Source organism: Ostrinia nubilalis, chromosome 15 (genome assembly GCF_963855985.1).
Source record: "Ostrinia nubilalis chromosome 15, ilOstNubi1.1, whole genome shotgun sequence".
Taxonomy (NCBI): Eukaryota; Metazoa; Arthropoda; class Insecta; order Lepidoptera; family Crambidae; genus Ostrinia; species Ostrinia nubilalis.
In genome coordinates, this window is record NC_087102.1 from 3,653,201 (window position 1) to 3,672,829 (window position 19,629).

Genomic DNA, 19,629 nt, shown 5'->3' on the forward strand with positions numbered 1-19,629 from the left:
CCTAAGGTGGGAATTGAACCCACGACCATTCGTAACGTAAACGCTGGCCGTAACAGCGTATTACACTTGAAAATTTCAACGAGTTCATCCAGTGTCATAAGTAGCTCAGTTGGAAGAGCAGTTGCCCGGTAAGCGAAAGGTCGTGGGTTCAATTCCAGCCTTAGGCAGTTCGTTTTTTTCAAGTTATTTATAATTTTTAAAATATTTTTTTATATTCAAAAGAAGAAGCTCTTGGATGGACTGCGGCTCAAGATGAAAATTGATTAATGGCTAAAGCTGGAACTCCAGCGCGTGTTTTGCCCTACACAATCAACAAAAACATATTAACATTCAAAATTTTTTGTAGGCAATTTTGTTGAATATTGACATCTAGGTAATACTATTATTGTTGATTGCGTAAGGCAAGGCAAAACACGCGCTGGAGATCCGGCTTTACGGTGAACTTATCCCGGATTCATATTAAATAATGATCACTGACCTGTGTGACCCTGTGTCAGTGTTAATGAAAAACAAAAAATATCACATGATATTATTGTAAGCACTACGTGACTAAGAACAAAATGTAAAAATTGCGTTTAGTTATTTTTGTTCATATACATGTAATACGTACGTGTGTTTGTGATATTAATAATTTTCTTTTGATCTATTGAGTAAAATTTATTGTGCGTAAATTTGCTATTTGCTGTTATTGTATATGAAGTGATTAAATTTTTATCAGTATTTCATTAACGTTAAAATTTCTAGGAAACAAAACGTAAATTTTCTCAAGCGGCAGCTTTTTGAAATTGCATATAACGCGGCCAGATTAAGAAGTATCGATTCCGTCTTATCTGTGAATAGAAATTACGTTTTATCGTTCTAGTAATAAATGCGAGAGTCGAATCTCATATATAACCGGATGACCTATTTTTTATTCTGCCGAACTACACTACACATTTCAGTTTATCGCTGCCATTTTCGTTTTGTGGCACGGTACAGTGGTGGTCTGTGTATGAATTCGATAAAATAACTGGCTACTACTGCTAAATTTGGTTGCTGTGGTTATTCTGACTGTGTTAGATTGCATTTGTGATTCGAATGGGATAATATACACTGTGTTTATTACGTCACCTAATCTGTTGACTTCTTGGGCGGAGAGGGTGAGTACTTATTTGGCTAATAATTCAAGAAATAAATACACTAAATTCTCATTCAGGTATACGTTTCCAATAGGTATTGATGTATGAAATATAATTAATTACCTCGATGCATATCAACGGCTACTACACTTGCTAACTGAACCAATAAAATGGGCGTTGTGAAGCGAAGGTTTTACCTATCATTCGCAACAGTCACCGACTCACCGTGCCCAACGTTATCCACGTTAATCAGGAACTAGAATTTGTCATCACGATCACTAGAACTTTGCTTGTTGAGTTTTACTAGCTTAGGTAATTGAAGCCGAAAAATCTATTTAAATAAAAGAAAGTCGTGTTAGTTACTCCACTTATAACTCAAGAACGGCTGAACCGATTTAGCTGAAAATTGTCAGGGAGGTAGTTTAGAGCCAGGAGAAGGACATAGGATACTTTTTATCCCGTTCGAAATAAAAAAAAATCTGCTTATTTATTGCCATTAAGGCGGAACAAAGTTCGCCGGGTCAGCTAGTTATGAATAAAAATGAGAACATTGAGATACTTATCACAATGATCTTTTCGTGTGAACTTTGGGTGATAGTTCATTATCTGCATGAGGCCTCAAATTCGCATTCCAAATCTGGTATTCTTATACTGCACCTAAGTACTGAAGAATAGAGTATCATGTTGTGAAGCATGGTTTCACATCATAATTTTCTTGTTTTGGTATAAAATTAACAGAGGTACCTTCATTTAGGTTGTTACTCAACTGTAAACAACATTAAAATTATATATCTCTAGACTTACAGTAACAATTTGGGCAAGAACTACCCATAATGATAAGTATCTAAAAATATATTTAATTATTCAATCCATAGCAATCATCTCCAGATTGTAACTTATTAAATTCTTATTAGACTTAAAATAACTGATTTATATCTGTTTTTCTGACAAGTTAGAAAGTTTAAAAATGTGTGAGACACCAGCCAGAAAGATCTATTTTCATTATGACGTGAAAATATTACAAGGTAAGAGATTGAAATCTTGATACATTTATATTATTTTAACTTTGTTGAAATTATAGCATCAAATCTGTTAATTCTTGTTAGATTGACTGTATCCTTGCTTTGTAAGATTCGCACAACTGTTTTGTTTAAATGTTGATGCCATTGGCTAAACATTATTGATAGTTGTATTGTTGGAAAATAAGAGAAATGTCTACAACAAAATTATCCAGCATTAATTAACTATTAGAAGGATTTAAATAAATAATTTTCTCACTCGCCTTACCATGTGGCTTCTGTTTAAATAAATATTTCTTAACTAATTTCTATCTTCATGGCAACGGTGCTGCTATTTTCATGCTTATCAAATAATTCGGTGGAAAATAAAATGCGAGACTCAATTCACCAAACCAGTAACATATATTTCCTTCATTTTTATTATACTGATTTTTTTGTACATGCAGAAAATACCCCTAGACCAAATTGTTATAGGTATTGGCAATAACATCTAATTATTAATAACTAATGCATTGTATGAAAAATTTTAATCCCCAGCGTTGCTTATCTGTCGTCTTGTTTTTTTTTTATAGATATGCTTATCTAAACCTTAAAAGTATTTATTATATGGCATTTAGCAAAAAGATGTGTAAGGTATGTGGGCTGACATATTATTGACTAGGAATTTTTATGCCATAGCAAAGTAGTCACTGAGAGTGATCATTGTTTCATTTTCTATATTTATTAATTACTAGCTTTCCGCCCGCGGCTTCGCCCGCGTGGAATTTTGTCTGTCACAGAAAAACTTTATCGCGCGCGTCCCTGTTTCAAAAACCGGGATAAAAACTATCCTATGTTCTTTCCCGGGACTCAAACTATCTCTATGCCAAATTTCATCAAAATCGGTTGCGAGGTTTAAGCGGGAAAGCGTAACAGACAGACAGACAGACAGAGTTACTTTCGCATTTATAATATTAGCTGGGATTATAATACAGGGCTAAATGTGTATTACATGATAATGTGGTTAAGTTTGCTCACAGAAACAAAAACTTCTGATAAATTGACTGGAATGAAAATCTGAGTAATATTTACAACATGCGCGAGACGCGCTCGCTATATCCACCGGGAATCATCATCCGCGGACGGAAACGCCAGAATGTGGCAATGTAATAAGCGCCCCTTTATTTGTAACTAGACTCTCGGATTAGAAAATTTAGTTGGAACCCATAGTTGAAATCCTTAGACCTACAAAACTAATGTTCTGTATTTAGTAAAAGAAAAGCATACAAAATCAATTCTTGGGGGGTAACTAGCTAGCTATACATAGATCGTTTCATCCACGAAGACGCGCCCCACCAATTTTGTTCGAACGAAGTGCGGGGTGCGGTTAGTTTGATCCGAGCAATCCGAACGTCATTATTGTAGTGTGCGTGTGCACTCATGTATGATTTAGCGTGTACCGATAACACTCAAAAGTCAAACATTATCGGAAGAATGGTAGGGTGCGTCTTTGTGGATGAAACGATCTATAGCTTTCACATTTTTAGATTGTAGCCAAGTAAAAAAAGTTAGTAGGTATACACTTTAGAAATTTATTTTTATATCTATTATTTCCAAGGGCAAGCATTTTCTATCATCTCATATGCTTTACTAATTACTGGGGTAATATCCTCAACTGGTCTGTTGGCTGCTGAAAACCAGATGGTCCCATTAGAACCTCGCTTGAATGCTTCTACAAGTCCTTTTATTGCTGATTCAGGTCTAGAAAAAAAAAAATTGGGTTAATGTAAAAATCGAAATACATAAACAAACACCCATATTCACAAACATTACTATGAGATCTCACAGTGCGCGTGACAAATGAACCTATCACAGAACTCGATTCAAAGCTGTGCGTTCGATTTTCTGCTTCACTTAAGCAAGCACTATGCAAGAGTGCAAAAATCGTTACCTTTGAATGGTTTCAGGGTCAATCGTGCTGTTCATCTCCTCTCCACGCTTTTCATTGTATGACAGCTTGTCCATATTGTGAAGTAATGGTGTGTCAGTACCTCCATAGCACATAATTATTATCCTTACACCGGTTTGGTCATGGAAGGGGTCCATCTATGGAACATTAAGAATATTCGTCAGAGTATTATAAAGACAGTCATGTGCTTTTAAAAAACATAACCCTCCTTCTGGCGCAGTCGAATAAAAAAATAACTAGTGTACTTGAAATTTCTAAAAAGTTTTTACCGCAATACTGTAGCTGAAGTGTAAGATACCAGCTTTACATCCAGAGTATATGGGTAGAAATGGGAATCTGGTAAAACCTAGTGCAGAAGACACGTTTATAATGGTGCCTCCTTTGCCTCCTTCCTCTTTACTCATGTGTTTCAGAGCCTTCAATGTGAGGGAAACCATTCCTTGCTGAAAATCAAAATAAAGATAAGCGTTTTATCAAAATATAACTATTACATCATAGTAATTTAGGTAGATGTTATCTAAAAACGGTTTGTGTAGATAATGATATTATTTCAATTAAAAACATTTGAAGGCGAAACTCACATAGTTCACATCACTCGCTTTCCTCCATATGTTCGGAGAATCATTCATGACCCCAGCATTGTTGATGACTACATCCACAGTTCCAAACTTGTCGACCACTACGTTAAACGCCTCTGTCAAAGATTCTTCATTGCTGACATCACATTTCAAAAATATCACTTTGCCAGGATATGCCTTGTTTAATTTGTCTGTAAATAGTTTCCCAGTTTGCTCAGATATATCCAAAATGGCCACACTCTGTTGAAGAAAAGAAAAACTTTGTATTTGGTGTGAATATAAGGTATACCGGGGCCGCCAGGGACGGAATCACTCATTATGTAAAGGGTTGGTGCTTTTGGATGTCCTGTTTGCAAATTTTCATACAGGGCCCATGTGTAAGTGCAGTATGTGATACTTGCCTTGGCGCCTTCTTGAAGGAACAATTCCACGTAACCGGCGCCTAGCCCTGAAGCACCACCGGTGATTAAAAAGGTCTTCCCCTCGACTACACTGAACTCAGTCATGTTGGAATTTTCACAGCTATTACATAAAATATCTGCCGTCTTCAAATTTATATACTTTTTATCTATCTAATCTATTTATTTATCATCATGACATGTATAATACAGGGTACAGGGGCAAAACAAGAAATGTCACAAAAACAAACAGTTACGTAATGAACATTTAAATTTTTTAAAGTTTAAAATATTCTTATGTGTCACTTAAAATTATAAACTACTAATATGAATACATTTATGACTATTACTTGTTTTTACGCTTTTTGTATAATTTCAAATAAAAATACGCGGGAAATCGAAAATATTGCCATCAAAAATTTTAGGGACATTCCTTGTTTTGCCCTGTACCCTTCTATCTAGCCACGATAGCCGAGCGGTGAAGGGGTCGGACTGGACGACTCGAGATCAGAGGAACGCGGGTTCGAATCCCACCGCCATCACTCGACTATTGTGGTGAGCCCACTCGTAACACAAGCATATTATTCAGCTTGCCTCGAGGGGCTAAAGCTACTGTTCGTAATTTGTGCAATACAAATTAATTATGTAATAATCAATAATCTTTGACGTTCATAAGTGCCAGCTGTGGTCTAAATTTAATAAACATTTTTGATTTTGATCTTTATTTTAAAAAAACATCAAAGCCTCAAGCACTGATAAGATTTGGCAGTCTTCATTATTTAATATTTTTCAGTCATGTGGGGCCAACTTATCAAAAAACCTGATAATGTTGATAGTGTACATTTTTCGCTCTGTCATCTAGTCCATTTTGTGTTTTTTACGATTTACAGCCCTAAACTTACATTTTTTACTTTACAGGTTAAATAAAATAAAAATACTCATGGAAGAAATATTCAAATTAAAATTTATTTAATTGACATGATAAAAATAAATAAATGAGTAGAAATACTTTATAAATCAGAGTTTATAGCTTTTGTTAGGAAATCTTGTGCTTGGTTGTAGGCTAGGGTGATGTCTTTTACTGGCTTGTCATTGACTGAAAACCAAATGCTGCCGTTGGTTCCTTGCTTGAATGCTTCCACGACGCTACTGACAGCTGATTCGGGTCTATGAAAAAGAAATCAATTTAGCTTTCTGCACTCGCACATTCGTTCTTATTAATTAATTAATACGTAAACAACACGTACAAAAAATTACATTTATAAGTTTATTGAGAATAATATTATATTAAAATTGGAGGTTTTTTTGTTTTATGAAACATCGTCATTGCTATTTAACTCATTAATGAACGTGACTCCCGACTTAGCTGGGCCGAGTGTAGTCCCCTGAGTTTCACCGCCAACTCTATCTGTGGGTCTAGACAAAGTGTAAGTGTTATAGAGTTTTGACAGATTCAATTTTCGATTCGGTCAAAAAGTGCATTTTGTCTAGGGGGGCTGTTCACTATTTCGTCAAATCATAACTTCACTCAGGTCTGTATTATAAAGACACGATGAAATTCGCTTCCATCTCAGCTATAATGTAGATTATCTCCTGTCATTGCTCTGAATATTTTGACATTGAGTTTGAACCGAGTTTTGAACTACATTCTGTAATACAGATCTCAGTCCTGTGCTTCAATCTCTCCTTTAGAGGTTTCGCAATTTATAATAAGTTGCATTTCTTCAGACATTAGATAGAATATTAGGATACACTACCTTTGATAATTGAGGGAAGACAGAAGTTGGGCCATTGCTTTTCCGCTCCTTTCGTCATAAGATATTTGATCCATGTTGTTAAATATTGGTGTTTCGGTGGGTCCAATACACATACTTATAATTCTTACACCAGTAACTTCGTGAAAAGGATCCACCTGTGGATTTTGAACGCATTATGAGTAATGTAATTATGTCTAATTATCCACGGTCGCTGACAAATATATTATTGTCTAGTAACATAGATTGTAATAAATTAGAGTTATTTATGCCGTTATGTCAAGCCGCGTTCGCGAAACTGTTCGTACATTCGACTACCGCCTGAACTTCGTACTGGTATTATAAAGTTGCTTACCGCGAGACAGTTGCTGAAGTGTAACACCCCTGCCTTACTACCCGAGTAGGCGGGCACATAAGGAAACCTGCCGAAGGCTGCTGTTGACGATATGTTCACTATGGTGCCCCCAACGCCTCCATCTTTGTGCATATGCTCCAGACCTTTGTAGGTTAGCGACACTAAACCTTTCTGAAATTCAAACAGAATCTAGAATTCGTATTCTACCATACAACAAGATTAGATAGAATCTATCTGATAGATGGAGTAGATACAACACTTACGTAATTGACTTCCTAAACATGTTGGGCGAGTCGTTCATAACGCCAGCGTTGTTAATAATTACATCCACCGTTTTGAATTTATCGACTACTTCATTAAATGCCTGTGTCAAACTCTCTTCATTGCCGACGTCACATTTGAAGAACAACACTTTGTTTGGGAAGATTTTATTTAATCTCTTCGCTGTTGCTTTACCGGCATCTTCAGATATGTCCAAAATAGCCACGCTCTGTCGAAAATGGTCGAGTGGTCAATCAATACTCTTAGGTCTGTCACTATGATTAAAATAATTAAAAGTAGTGTTAGGATTAAACTTGCCTTGGCTCCATTTTCTAGGAATGCTTGAGCATATCCAGCGCCAAGCTCCGAAGCGCCACCGGTTATCAAAAATGTTTTTCCTTCAATTTTTTTGAGCTCTGACATGGTACAGTTCTCGCGATACACTGAAACAATATCACACACCTACTTAGGTTTTTAAAAAGTTGTCTAGACATTATCTTATCAAGTGAGAAGCTGTTAAATTGCCATACACCATTTTAGACGGCGTAAAAACTATTTTACAATATAATCGTGGTTTTGCGATAGTGTCGTTTGCCACTTTGCCACTTAGCTCAAAATAAGTAGGTATCGCTCAAACATTGGGGCCGTCCATATATTACGTCATTCTAAATTAGGGGGGGGGGGGGGGGTTGGTCTGCGGATGACGGTAAATGATAGATAGGGGGGAGGGGGTGTTTCGAAATTGACGTCATTCTTATTTATTTAATTATAGTTTATTAGTTTAGTTATTGTTCACGTACAAAAATATTATTTCTAAAAAGAAATTTCTTCCAGCACACCTAGTAACTGAGACTGCAAATGTGAGAGGCGAGTTCATGTCACGACCCCCCTAGTATGAAAAAATTTTTGGCAACCCCTCGACTGCTTGCCTTTTTTTTTCATGTATTTTATAATGTTGCCAAGATGTTTGTAGGGACCGAATACTTCAATCCATACAACATTTGCATAATTAGATTTCGGATTAATCTGTCTTTATAAGATTTTTTTTTACTGAAGTAGTTTTTACGACCTCTCGCGACCCCCCTATAGAGGCTTCGCGATCCCCCAGGGGGTCGCGACCCACAGGTTGAAAAACACTGCTATAGTCGATCCGCGATTAGGGTTGCCAGGCGTCCGGATAAAGCCGGACATAGCCGGCTTTTTGATTGCGTGTCCGGCCAAAATAACCGGTGTCCGGCTTGTCCGGCTTTTTATTAGACTGCCGCGCATCAGGACCTTGGACAAAACCGATGATGATAGTACTCACTCGTTAGTGAGCTCACTAATTGCACCCCCCCCCCCCCCCCCCCCGGGTCACATGTCCGGCTTTTAGGGTAAAATGTCCGGCCAAAATGAAGCACAAAGTCCGGCTTTTGTGATTTTGGACCTAGCAACCCTATCCGCGATGGTTATTGACTTACAAAAAAGTGCACCAGCGATTGTTTTCTGCTGTGAAGAGACGTTATTTTGATAAAACCCCTCAAGCCGCACAAAAGCTTTGCGATGAAATAATATGGCGTAAACTGAAGAGTGAATTTAAAATAATAAAAGGTGATTCTATAACCAAGTGTTTTAATCATAAAATACCCTATTTTTCTCAAATTTGCAATGTTTTAATTTTGTCAAACTGGTAATGACGTCAATTTTGGGAGAAGGGGGGGGGGGGTCATTAAGAAATGACGATAGGATGATTGTAGGGGGGGGGGGGGGGGGGTCTAAAATCTGAAAAAATCGATGACGTAATTTATGGACGGCCCCATTTTCGGTTGAAATGTTATGTTTCAAAACTCTTCTTTCGGGATTTATATTACTGCAATGACATCAAAACTCATTATCGTCAGTCGATCATATCGCAACTGGTACTTTGATTTGAAATGTCGTTAATTGTACGAGTAATTGGCATTTGAAGATGAAATAAATCTGTCATGAATTAAGATGAATAGATGGCATTCTGTCAGCTACACTTGCAGAACCTGTCACAAAATATTAAATTACTTTCATTGATGTGGAACTTTATTACACAGAAATAAAGATATCCATTAGGAAAATCTTAGTATTTTGGCAGATTGATGTCTTGTTGTCGACTGCCGAGTTTCGGTGACGTAGTGCCTTACGGGACTATTCCCACCGGTGCAAGTCCTGTGTAGCCAGGATCGATATAAAACCCCAACCAGTGAAGGTCAAGTTTGTCCAGGGGGAGAGTTAAACTGTCATTGGACCCGCAACGAAATTAATCAGAAGAATTAATCAGTTTATCTAAATCGGTTCAGAGGTTTAAGAGAGACAGAGTTACTTTTGCATTTATAATTTTACATGCAACCCATTTGCATCCTGACACTTGCAAAGGCCTTTGTATTCATAAACCTCTTATCTGAGTCGAATGCCAAGTCTTCCTGCTTTCTTTATCTTTTTGACAACAAGAACGTCAAACCGTCCTTGTAATCAAGATAAGTGCAGTACGTATTAGATTAATGTTACAAATTAATCGGCAATGACTCGCAGCGCAGCATTAGCATTATGGCGCAGTTACACTATGCTGAAAATTGATCGAGACATTTATAGTGTAAACAACACGCATTTCAGTTTCGCCGTACGTTGACCATACTTCGGTGTGTGTCTTGGGCGCTTCTGTTCGATTTTCCTGCAATTTCCCGCGTAGTGTAACTGCGCCATTACAGTGACAATGCGCAGTCGCATCGCATGCTTGCAGCAGATATCTCTCGCGTGTGCTGCCGCTCTTCGGCGCGTTAAACTGTTAATCACTGCCCACTACATGTTACAACGGCTTTCAATTACGCTAATTCAAGTTTTTGTGAATGTACAACGTTCACTTGATTATCTTAAATCTTGCTTGCAATGTTTTTTGGACCAGCAGCGTTGTTGATGTTGATAAAGGTTGGATATTGATCCGAATTCAGATTGCAATGATCATCATCATCAGCCTCTTTAGACCACTACTGATGGATGGATCGTCTAACTGAGCTGGCGCTATGTAGAGCCGTTGTGAATTTAAATTCAATGTTATTATGGTGCCTTCTTTATCTATTCTATTACCTTCAGCTTCAGCAGGCGACTCTATTAACAACACTCGAGTACTCGAATCAGGAGTAATTAATATTTTGAAAAGCATATAGTTGTGCAAAAATTTGTATTTCAGAATATACAGACATTATTTTATTGCTGAAAAGTCGCTTTTATTTTAGAGCTTAGCTTGACGTGCTGTAATCCGGAAAAACTGCTACTAGACTTGCCGGCCTTAATAATGTGAAATCATTTCATCGTGTCATTGTATCATTATTTTTATTCATGAAACTTCTAGGTATTTCGTGTTTATAAAAAACTGAATACGATAAATAATGACGTATAAAAGTATCTGACTTTTCATTTCCTGTTTATTTGGTAAGAATGCCAATTGGGTGTTTGACACCATTCACCGATAATTCTAAAGCACAACTTTTTTTAAAACACTTCATTCTGGTCTTAAAAATCTACTGTAAATAAGGATTTTTGGTTGCTTTGTAGTAGTTGAAAAAGTTAGTCAAATAGTGACGTCTTCGGCTTGTAAAATGTATGGGGGAGTTTCGTTTTGACAGTTCATAAAAGTACGTCAATTGATGATTGGTGGATGGTGGTGTCAAATTCCGAAGTTCGCTTGTCGTTGTTATTGACTCTTTTTCTGCAGGTGTAAACATTTTCGGCATTGTTATTAATTTGTTATGATATTAATACACCAGTCAGTCGGTAGGGTATACACGTACATTGCGGTTTCCGCGTGCACGACCGTTCGATTGCATTAACTCGACGGAAGTGTCAATTTGTTGCCACCCACACATGACGACGTGTCTCGTTGACGCCCACACCGTCTGCTTTCTTTGCTCCCGTAGTCCCATTTATACATAATAAATAAATAAATAAATAATACATAATTGATTTGCCTTAAATAGGTGGTTACAGAGTAGTTCTTATTTGATATAATGTTACATATAGGTACATTATGGGCTGATTTTTCAATCGTCAGTTATATTTTAACTGAAGAATGTCATTTTGACGGATTTCCCATACTGAAACTGTCAATGTGCCAAAACTTATTCTTCAGTTAAAAGTTATCCGATGGTTGAAAATCAGTCCTAAATCATTCCATGTGCTTCAAATTTGCACCATTGAAGCCATTAGACAGAATAATAATAATAATTAAAAAAAAAATACAGTTTAATTCTGATGACAACAGCAATTTGGTAATTTTCTGGTATGTGCTCCCAAGATAAAATACCTCCTTGCTTTTCCAGCGAAAAACAATCGATTTGAGAATTTATCCCTTTTTCTTCACACTCTGCCTTCGCTAGACTACTTTTGCAAGTTTTCATAAAAAAATACTAAATTACCAAGTATACCAACTACTAACTTGTGTAACAAGGATAATGCTTATTATGTGCCTAATGATAGACTGTTTCTGTTTTTAATTTAAAATGAGTTTCCTCGCGAGCGATCAAATCGCAACGTTTAGCATATTGTCAGGATAATCTTATCAGAAGCAGGACGCGCTGGTTTGGACGTCATGCTCTGAAAATAGCTCTGTTCAATGTACCTAGATTGTTTCATTGCCTAGGTAACTAGAAGATGTTAGATTATTAATATTCGGAATGTTCAGACACAATTGAAAATTAAGTCCGTGATAGTTTGTCTCATCTAGTGTTGATCTAATTAATTAAACCTAATTAAATCGCATGTCCGTTACACTAGAACAGCCAGACGATAGATAAATAATTGTCAAATTGTACATTTCCTAACATTGTCTAATTTTAATATTTTAATTGTCTCGCGGTGTTAATCGTTAATTAAGTAAGTACATAACTCCCGATGGAATTTGTTAAAGGTCGTGAAGTTCAAACAACTAGATAAATGACGTAAGTGCGCTTACGTATGCCGGTGATGTCAATTATTGTTTAGTTGTATACTATGAGGAACGCCTTTCGCATGCAAATGCAGCCTTTCAGTCGAGTATGTGAGGAAGTCGCTTTCTTATTCGGAGACGCGTTGATAAATATTAAACTTCTACTAATATTTTTGTACTCCTTTATGTAATACTGTGACAGTACTAAGAGTAGTACCAGGCCTGTTCATCCCCGCGAGTTTACATCGAAAACAAAACACGCACGATGGCCCACCTACAGGATACTATTCGACAAGGCCTCACATACGAGCGAACATTGACTCACGCACGCGTATTCTTGTGTATGATTGAAGAAAATAAAGAAAATGGTGTACTAAATACTGTGCAGTATTTAACTGCCTAAATAATAATAAAAACACAGAATGTACTTTTTTAAGTTGCCCCAAGACACTGAGAGGTAAATAAGTAGTTAATATTATTCATGATAATTCATGCTAAATCATGTATTTCCTCCGCCATTTTCCGCAGTTTGGCACCTCACGTCACATCATTTTACCGAAGTCAGCCCTATAGCTTCGGCGCAGTGCCGATCACTGACGTTTGTCAACAAAATGGTGCTTGACTCTTGGACAGGCTAAATTACACCATATTGTTAATGACATTGAGCATATTTTTTTTTAAATACCTTCGCGAAGTAAAACTTCTGTACGTAGTACTTATTATTATTCTGTGGTAGTACTTTAAAAGTAATATCCTTGAAAGGATGACGTGAGAAGTAACAATCACTTTTCGATTTAACTCTACCAATCCGCACTGAGAAACAATACTTAACTGTTCGCGAATTCTTACAAATCAAAAGCGCATGCAAGTCTAGAATAAAGTCGTTTGATTTGCTACACCCAGCTGTTACGTACAGTTAGCTGTAGCCTAAGGCTGGGTTGCACCGTCTTACTTTAACTTTGACAAACGTCAGATTTCTGTCAAACTCCATACAAAAAGCACTGGTTATTGTTACGGTTAAAATAAGGTGGTGCCACTCAGCCTTATTGCCCAACAGATCTGTTCAATTACTGTGTTTTGATTTGGCACGGCCGATAGAATGGCGCGCCACTGACATTATAACCTGTGCCATTCGCTTAATGTCATTCCGCCTGTGCCATATTGTTCTTACATCACTATTCATCTTTAAAACAATGGGCATAAGGCATTTATAACCAGCTCTTAATGTGGCTGAAAATTGAACCTTACCTTAATAGGAATAGGCACTGTGTGACTTTAGTCGCCAATAGGCCTTGTGCATGCCAAGATGGAATTAATTGACTGATCATCATTTTATGAGGTGGACAATGAGTAGTGAAGCTTGAAAGCGATACGAGCTATTTGGGCTATTCTATTCTAATATGTGACACACAGTAATAACCATGAGCTAGCAAATCAATTGGAATCGCATTCTAATTATTAGTGTGTGCCTGTTTCTGTCGGACTTTAAAAAAAATAATTAACGCCGATTTCTAACTTTTGTGAAAATAACAAAGAATTTTAAAGTATTTTTATATTGCCATTGATTGACAGTATTGAGTCATTAATTACGCCGCGTACAAAACAATTGTTTTTCCTTGTACAAAGTTAAATTGTTATTTAAAATTGTTGAGAATACCACAAAAATATTTCTTGTGTGTGATATAATCAAAAACCTCATAATTTGCTTCATTACAATCGAAATTAGAATAAAATAATTAGACATGGTCATGTAAGATGACAAGAAAAGTTCGAGGACATAGATAAAATATTAGTGTATCAATCCAAAGTAATGAGTACATTATATTCTGTGACTCAAACATAACAGAGTTAATATGTACTAAGTCGTTGCCAGCGTATAATCAACACAACAGTTTGGGTGCGCTAAAATTATAATCGTTATCAACGGAATGGCAGATAACGGAACGAAAACCCAATGAGGATCATTTCGATTTTTAGCTGTGAATGCAGATTTATAGGGCTAAGAAATCCTTAATACACAGTCCAAAAATTTTTGTTCTACGACAAAAATTGACGAAGTTATGGCCAAATTACTAAAAAAGTTCACTGACCGCCCGGCGCGGGGACGATGACGTCACTATATCCGATCCGAACGCTGCCGGCGTACTGCGTGGATAGAAAATATTTTTTTCTAGCCAAACTATCAGTTTTAGAGAAAAACTTGTAATGACATTTATTCATCAGAATAAAGTAAGCTATCGATAGGTAATTTTAAAAAATAGAAATTGTGAAAAATAACGCAAAAAAATCCATACGCTCATACGATTCAATGGAACGCAGAGACGCGATTGGGTTCTCCGCGGTGGTATATTTGGCGATTTATTCAAATAAAGTGTTCATAAGTGTTGTCTTCTTCCAAGTAAAATATAAAAATGTATAAGTATTAATTTATTTACTTCTAACAATAAGGTATAGCTGAGGCAGATACACTCTGCCTAGGCTACAAGACATTGCTATGAAGATCATTTCGATGTACACGCAATACCTACCTGTTATTTAGTTTTTCTGAGATAAACCTACGTACCTACCTATCTATTCGCCGTTCCCATGGGCGGGCCAGCTGCTGCAGGAAAGGACAGCTGCTCCCTCCTGGAAATCTATTTAATCTTAGCCTAGAAGCTGGGTATGACTCCCCCGCCCCCCTCCTCTCCCCAGGTCATAAGCTGGGCATGACTTCCCCCTCGGCCAGAAGTTGGGTATGATTTACCCCCCCCCCAGGCCCGAAACTGGGTATGACTTGACCCCCTCCCCCTCCTCCCAGGCCAGAAGCTGGGTAAGGCTTGCCCCTCCCCCAGACCATAAGCATAAGCTGGATATGACTCCCATTCGGCCAGAAGCTGGGTATGACACCCCCCCCCCCATGCCAAAAATGCCAGAAGCTGGGTATGACTTGACCCCCCTCCCCCCAGGCCAGAAGCTGGGTAAGGCTAGCCCCTCCCCCCAGCCCATAAGCATAAGTTGGGTATGACTCCCCCTCGGCCAGAAGCTGGGTATTACATACCCCCCCCCAGGCCAGAAACTGGGTATGACTTGACCCCCCCCCCCCTCCCCCCAGGCCAGAAGCTGGGTAAGGCTAGCCCCTACCCCAGCCCATAGAAACTGGTTATGACTTGACCCCCCCCCCTCCCCCAGGCCAGAAGCTGGGTAAGGCTAGCCCCTTCCCCCAGTCAATAAGCATAAGCTAGGTATGACTCCCCCCTCGGCCAGAAGCTGGGTATGACTTACACCCCCCCCCCCCCCCCCCCCCCCCCAGGCCAGAAACTGGGTATGACTTGCCTCTCCCCCCCTCCCACCAAGGCCAGAAGCTGGGTAAGGCTTGCCCCTCCCCCCAGGCTATAAGCTGGGTATGGCTTATCCCCCCCCCCCCCCTCCAGGCCAGAAACTGGGTATTATTAGCATCATATTATGTATTATTATGTTCAATACAAACAATCATTAAGTTACACTCACCCCAACCGCGTCTCCGCATTGCATCGAATCCTATGAAAATGTGGTTTTTGGACATAGCAATACTTATTTTTCACAATTTTTATTTTTAAAAATTACTGGTCGAATAGGTTACTTTATTTTGATGAATAAATGTTTTTAAAAGTTTTTTTCTAAAACTGATAGTTTAGCTGGAAAAAAATATTTTCCATCCCAATAGTACGCCGGCTGCGCTCGATTCGGATATAGTGACGTCACGCGGCCCTGCGTACGTTGACTTTTAGCGGCAAAAACGGCCTATGTTTATTACTTAATATCTTCGTAAGTAATGCTCCGATTTGGATAATTCAAAAAGATATATCTTTCTTATGTCTTAAAGATTAACGTAGATACTAGTTTTAATGAATTTTCTACAACAGTACTGATCCTCATTCTTACTTCCAGTGTATTCACGCATGGCGTCGTCACGGCGAACGGGCAGGCTAATTCGCTGTTAATTGTAATTACGTACTAGGAACGAGTGACGGAACGCAGCGAAAACGCGGAAAGAATCGCCCGGGTGTAGGGATTGCAATCATGCGTATTGGTTTACCCATAAGCCTTTAAAACAGGTGAAGAAAGTAAAAGATTCCTTGCAAGTTGCTGCTTCGAACTGAGCAAGTCTATATTGATGATATGTTATTTTAGCTCGCAAATGTTTCAGTTAACGGAATTAAAATACACACATTCTGTATTGGCACTGTATTGAACCGCATGAAAATGTTTACTATCACGAGTAATCTATTGTTTGTTTTCATTGTACTGTCAATAAATCATCATACCGTTATGTTTATTTATGTTACTGACTGCTGCTTGATAATAGAAGTAATTTAGATGTCATGAGCAGACAGTTTTAGTTCAAATTGGAAATAATATTTCTAATTGGGTAACGAAGGTGTCGACTCGCTGTTTGGTTGATCGAGTTTCAGTCGCGCAAGTAAAAGTTAATGTCGCTTTTCTATTGCAGTAATGCGAGAGAGGTAGCCGCGGTGTCAGCGCGCGCGCAGCCATGCCGCTGCCCAAGCGCTGCGTGGAGCCCGTCCACGTGTCCCGGGGCAACGTCCCCGAAAGGCTGCCCGTCCCGTCCGAGCTCGAGGCCGTCACTAATGGGACACTCGCTAACACTGTCAGGTACTACATAGTAGTTGAAGCAGCAACTGTAAGGGTGCGTGGGACAAGTCCACGTGTCCCGGGGCAACGTCCCCGAAAGGCTGCCCGTCCCGTCCGAGCTCGAGGTCGTCACTAATGGGACACTCGCTAACACTGTCAGGTACGAAGTAGCAGCTGTTGTACCAGAGTGATTGAGGTCCATCCATTTGGCCTGGAGCAACCATAAACCAGTACTTTGTGAGCTTGAGCTCGTCACTATAGAACCCTCGTTAACACTCCAGCAGACTAGTAGAATAGGACCACCCCGACTCTTGGATGACGTAAGGCGGGCTAAGGGAGCAAGTTGAAAACATCAGGCCGTCTGGCCAGCGTGGGGAGTGTTGAATAAATCCTCCATTTGCTGTCGGTAAATTAGAGAGAAGACTAAATTACTGAATGAGGCGATAGAGGCAGCAGCTAAAATAGTATGTGGGGACATCCCCGAACAGCAATGTCAGGTTAATTGTCAAAATGAACGAATGATGGAAATCTTATCTGTCATCAACACAATCATACGAGAAGGCATTAAAGAACATCTTCTATGTTCGGCGCATATAGAGCGAGCTAGTGGCACTGAGCAAAAACAATAGTGTATAGCCGCGTGCGGTTCGCTCAAGCATCGCGATGCGAGATAAGTGTACCAATTTTATCGCTTCCCCAGCTTCGAGGTGACCCAGTAAATGCCCTGATAATCTCGTGAGTTATGAGACAGCGGATTTATTCATTAATAATTGTATCCATAATACTATTGTCCTGATTCCTTTACTTAAACAATTCAACAATTCTTTGGCACAAACAAGCAGCCAATCAGTTTATTTTGTTCCACAATTCACTGGGGTTTGTAGAAAACTTTGGAAAATGAGGTTACAAAACTTATGTACCTACTTAAGTATACTTATATGTGCTAATGATATTCATGTTGTTCATTATGCTTCATTAAAATCAACTAGTTACGAACACAGATTTACATTTTCACAGCAAATTAAAGTAGGTAGGTAATAATATCATTTTGTTTATGTGGCAGTCTTATATGAAATATTGTATAACAGAAAATTTATTATAAATTAAATCCATTATTAATAAATCATTAGTAGGTACATGTTTACACCTTCACGTAACTTACGGAAGTTTAGCTGGACATGTAATTATTATCAGAAATAGAAAAAAAAAAACAAATAAAACTTAATGAAAATCATTATTGAATCGCAACCATTAAAATCATTTAAGAAGATAAAATTATAACTAGAAAGTTTTTGGATTTATTAATGAAGGATTTAATTATAATAATGATTTATGCATTGAAGCATACAATGATTCCATAAGTGCACAATTAGGTACTTTTGGATTATTTTATTGCACAATATAATCTAGCTGCTGTACAAGTTTCCAGTCTTTTTTCCAAAAACAGTAGTTTTTAATTGACATATCCATTTTGTTATAGTCAGTTTCATCAAAACAAGTCTTGTTAGAATCAATTTTGAATGTACTAGATTATTATTCTGTGGTACTAGGTCTTACAGTCCGTGTTTAACCTCAATCTCACCTTGATGTCTTATATGGATCAAAACACAATTATAAGAACTGGCTCTAACATTGCTAAGTGTTCCCCCACACTCAATTGGCAAATTCAGACTGCAGATACAAACGTTTTTACTTGTTTTATGTCACTGTTACACTCAACTCTCCTGTAGAAATGAGGGTTTACACGAATGAAAAATCCGCCAGATGGCAATACGTAGACGCGAGGTCCAAATGCTGCATGATTGGTTACTTTTGACATGACATTGACAGATATGTCAAAATCCACCAATCACGCAGCAGTCAGACCCCACATCCACGTCCCGCCATCTAGCGGATCTTTCATTCGTGAAAACCCTCATTGAATGATGCTTTAAATGTTTACCATTATGTGATTAAACTGGCTAATGCGTTGACCACAAGATGGACAGACCTCATTCATAAAGGTAGCAGGAACGCCCTCGATGCAGCCAATATAGAAGTCATTGAGGGAGGAAAGAAAGAAAGATACATTTATTACAATGGACATCACATAAATACAGGCAATTACATATAGACATAACAGTGGCACATAATAATGGAGGCATATATTCAGCAGTTTGAAATGATGAATAAAATATCTTTTAACATTTTACACTGCCTCTCTAGTCCCAAACTAAGCAAAGCTTGTACTATGGGTACAAGAAATCAGATATAAATATACTTAATTTTTATAATAGGTTGACCTTGAATGACATTGACACTCTGATTCCAGGCAACTGTCTTCCTTATCCAAGCATGCAGAGGATATGTTCGGCGAGCTGACGCGAGAGGCGACGAACCTGGCCGAAAGGACGAACGTGCTGCAGGCCAGGATAGACCGGCTCGCTATCAAGGTCACGCAGTTGGACTCTGGGGTCGAAGAAGGTACATTTATTTTATGGTCACTAGATAAAATTGACCTTTGAATTAAGCGGTTCTAACACCGATATTCACAAACATTACTATGAGGTCTAACAGCGCGCGTGGACTCACAGGGTCTCAAATACCTTGAGTGAGTGCAAACCTAATGCGTTGCTGTTTCACTTAAGCAAGTATCGTTTGTGAATACGGGTGTC

At 38.3% G+C, this 19,629-nt stretch overlaps 3 protein-coding genes across 3 annotated transcripts in view; 1 reads left to right on the top strand and 2 right to left on the bottom strand.

Annotated features, from left to right (window-relative positions):
• The first annotated feature begins 908 nt into the window (after positions 1 to 908).
• LOC135078811 (actin-binding protein WASF3) overlaps positions 909 to 19,629 on the top strand; it is a 33,732-nt gene continuing 15,011 nt past the window's right edge. Inside the window, exons 1-3 of the mRNA XM_063973376.1 lie at positions 909 to 1,139; positions 16,833 to 16,996; positions 19,287 to 19,438. Of these exons, the coding sequence (XP_063829446.1) occupies positions 16,875 to 16,996; positions 19,287 to 19,438 (274 nt within the window). The 5' untranslated portion in view covers positions 909 to 1,139; positions 16,833 to 16,874. The remainder of the gene's footprint in view (positions 1,140 to 16,832; positions 16,997 to 19,286; positions 19,439 to 19,629) is intronic.
• LOC135078607 (15-hydroxyprostaglandin dehydrogenase [NAD(+)]-like) lies at positions 2,517 to 5,169 on the bottom strand. Its single transcript, XM_063973136.1, has 5 exons — positions 5,065 to 5,169; positions 4,667 to 4,903; positions 4,355 to 4,528; positions 4,068 to 4,222; positions 2,517 to 3,877 (listed from the first exon to the last, which is right to left on the bottom strand). The coding sequence occupies exons 1-5, from the start codon at positions 5,167 to 5,169 to the stop codon at positions 3,724 to 3,726; spliced, it is 825 nt and encodes a 274-aa protein (XP_063829206.1). The 3' UTR covers positions 2,517 to 3,723.
• LOC135078429 (alcohol dehydrogenase 2-like) lies at positions 6,005 to 7,883 on the bottom strand. The gene is made up of 4 exons (XM_063972991.1): positions 7,750 to 7,883; positions 7,171 to 7,341; positions 6,819 to 6,973; positions 6,005 to 6,228 (listed from the first exon to the last, which is right to left on the bottom strand). The coding sequence occupies exons 1-4, from the start codon at positions 7,852 to 7,854 to the stop codon at positions 6,072 to 6,074; spliced, it is 588 nt and encodes a 195-aa protein (XP_063829061.1). The 5' UTR covers positions 7,855 to 7,883; the 3' UTR covers positions 6,005 to 6,071.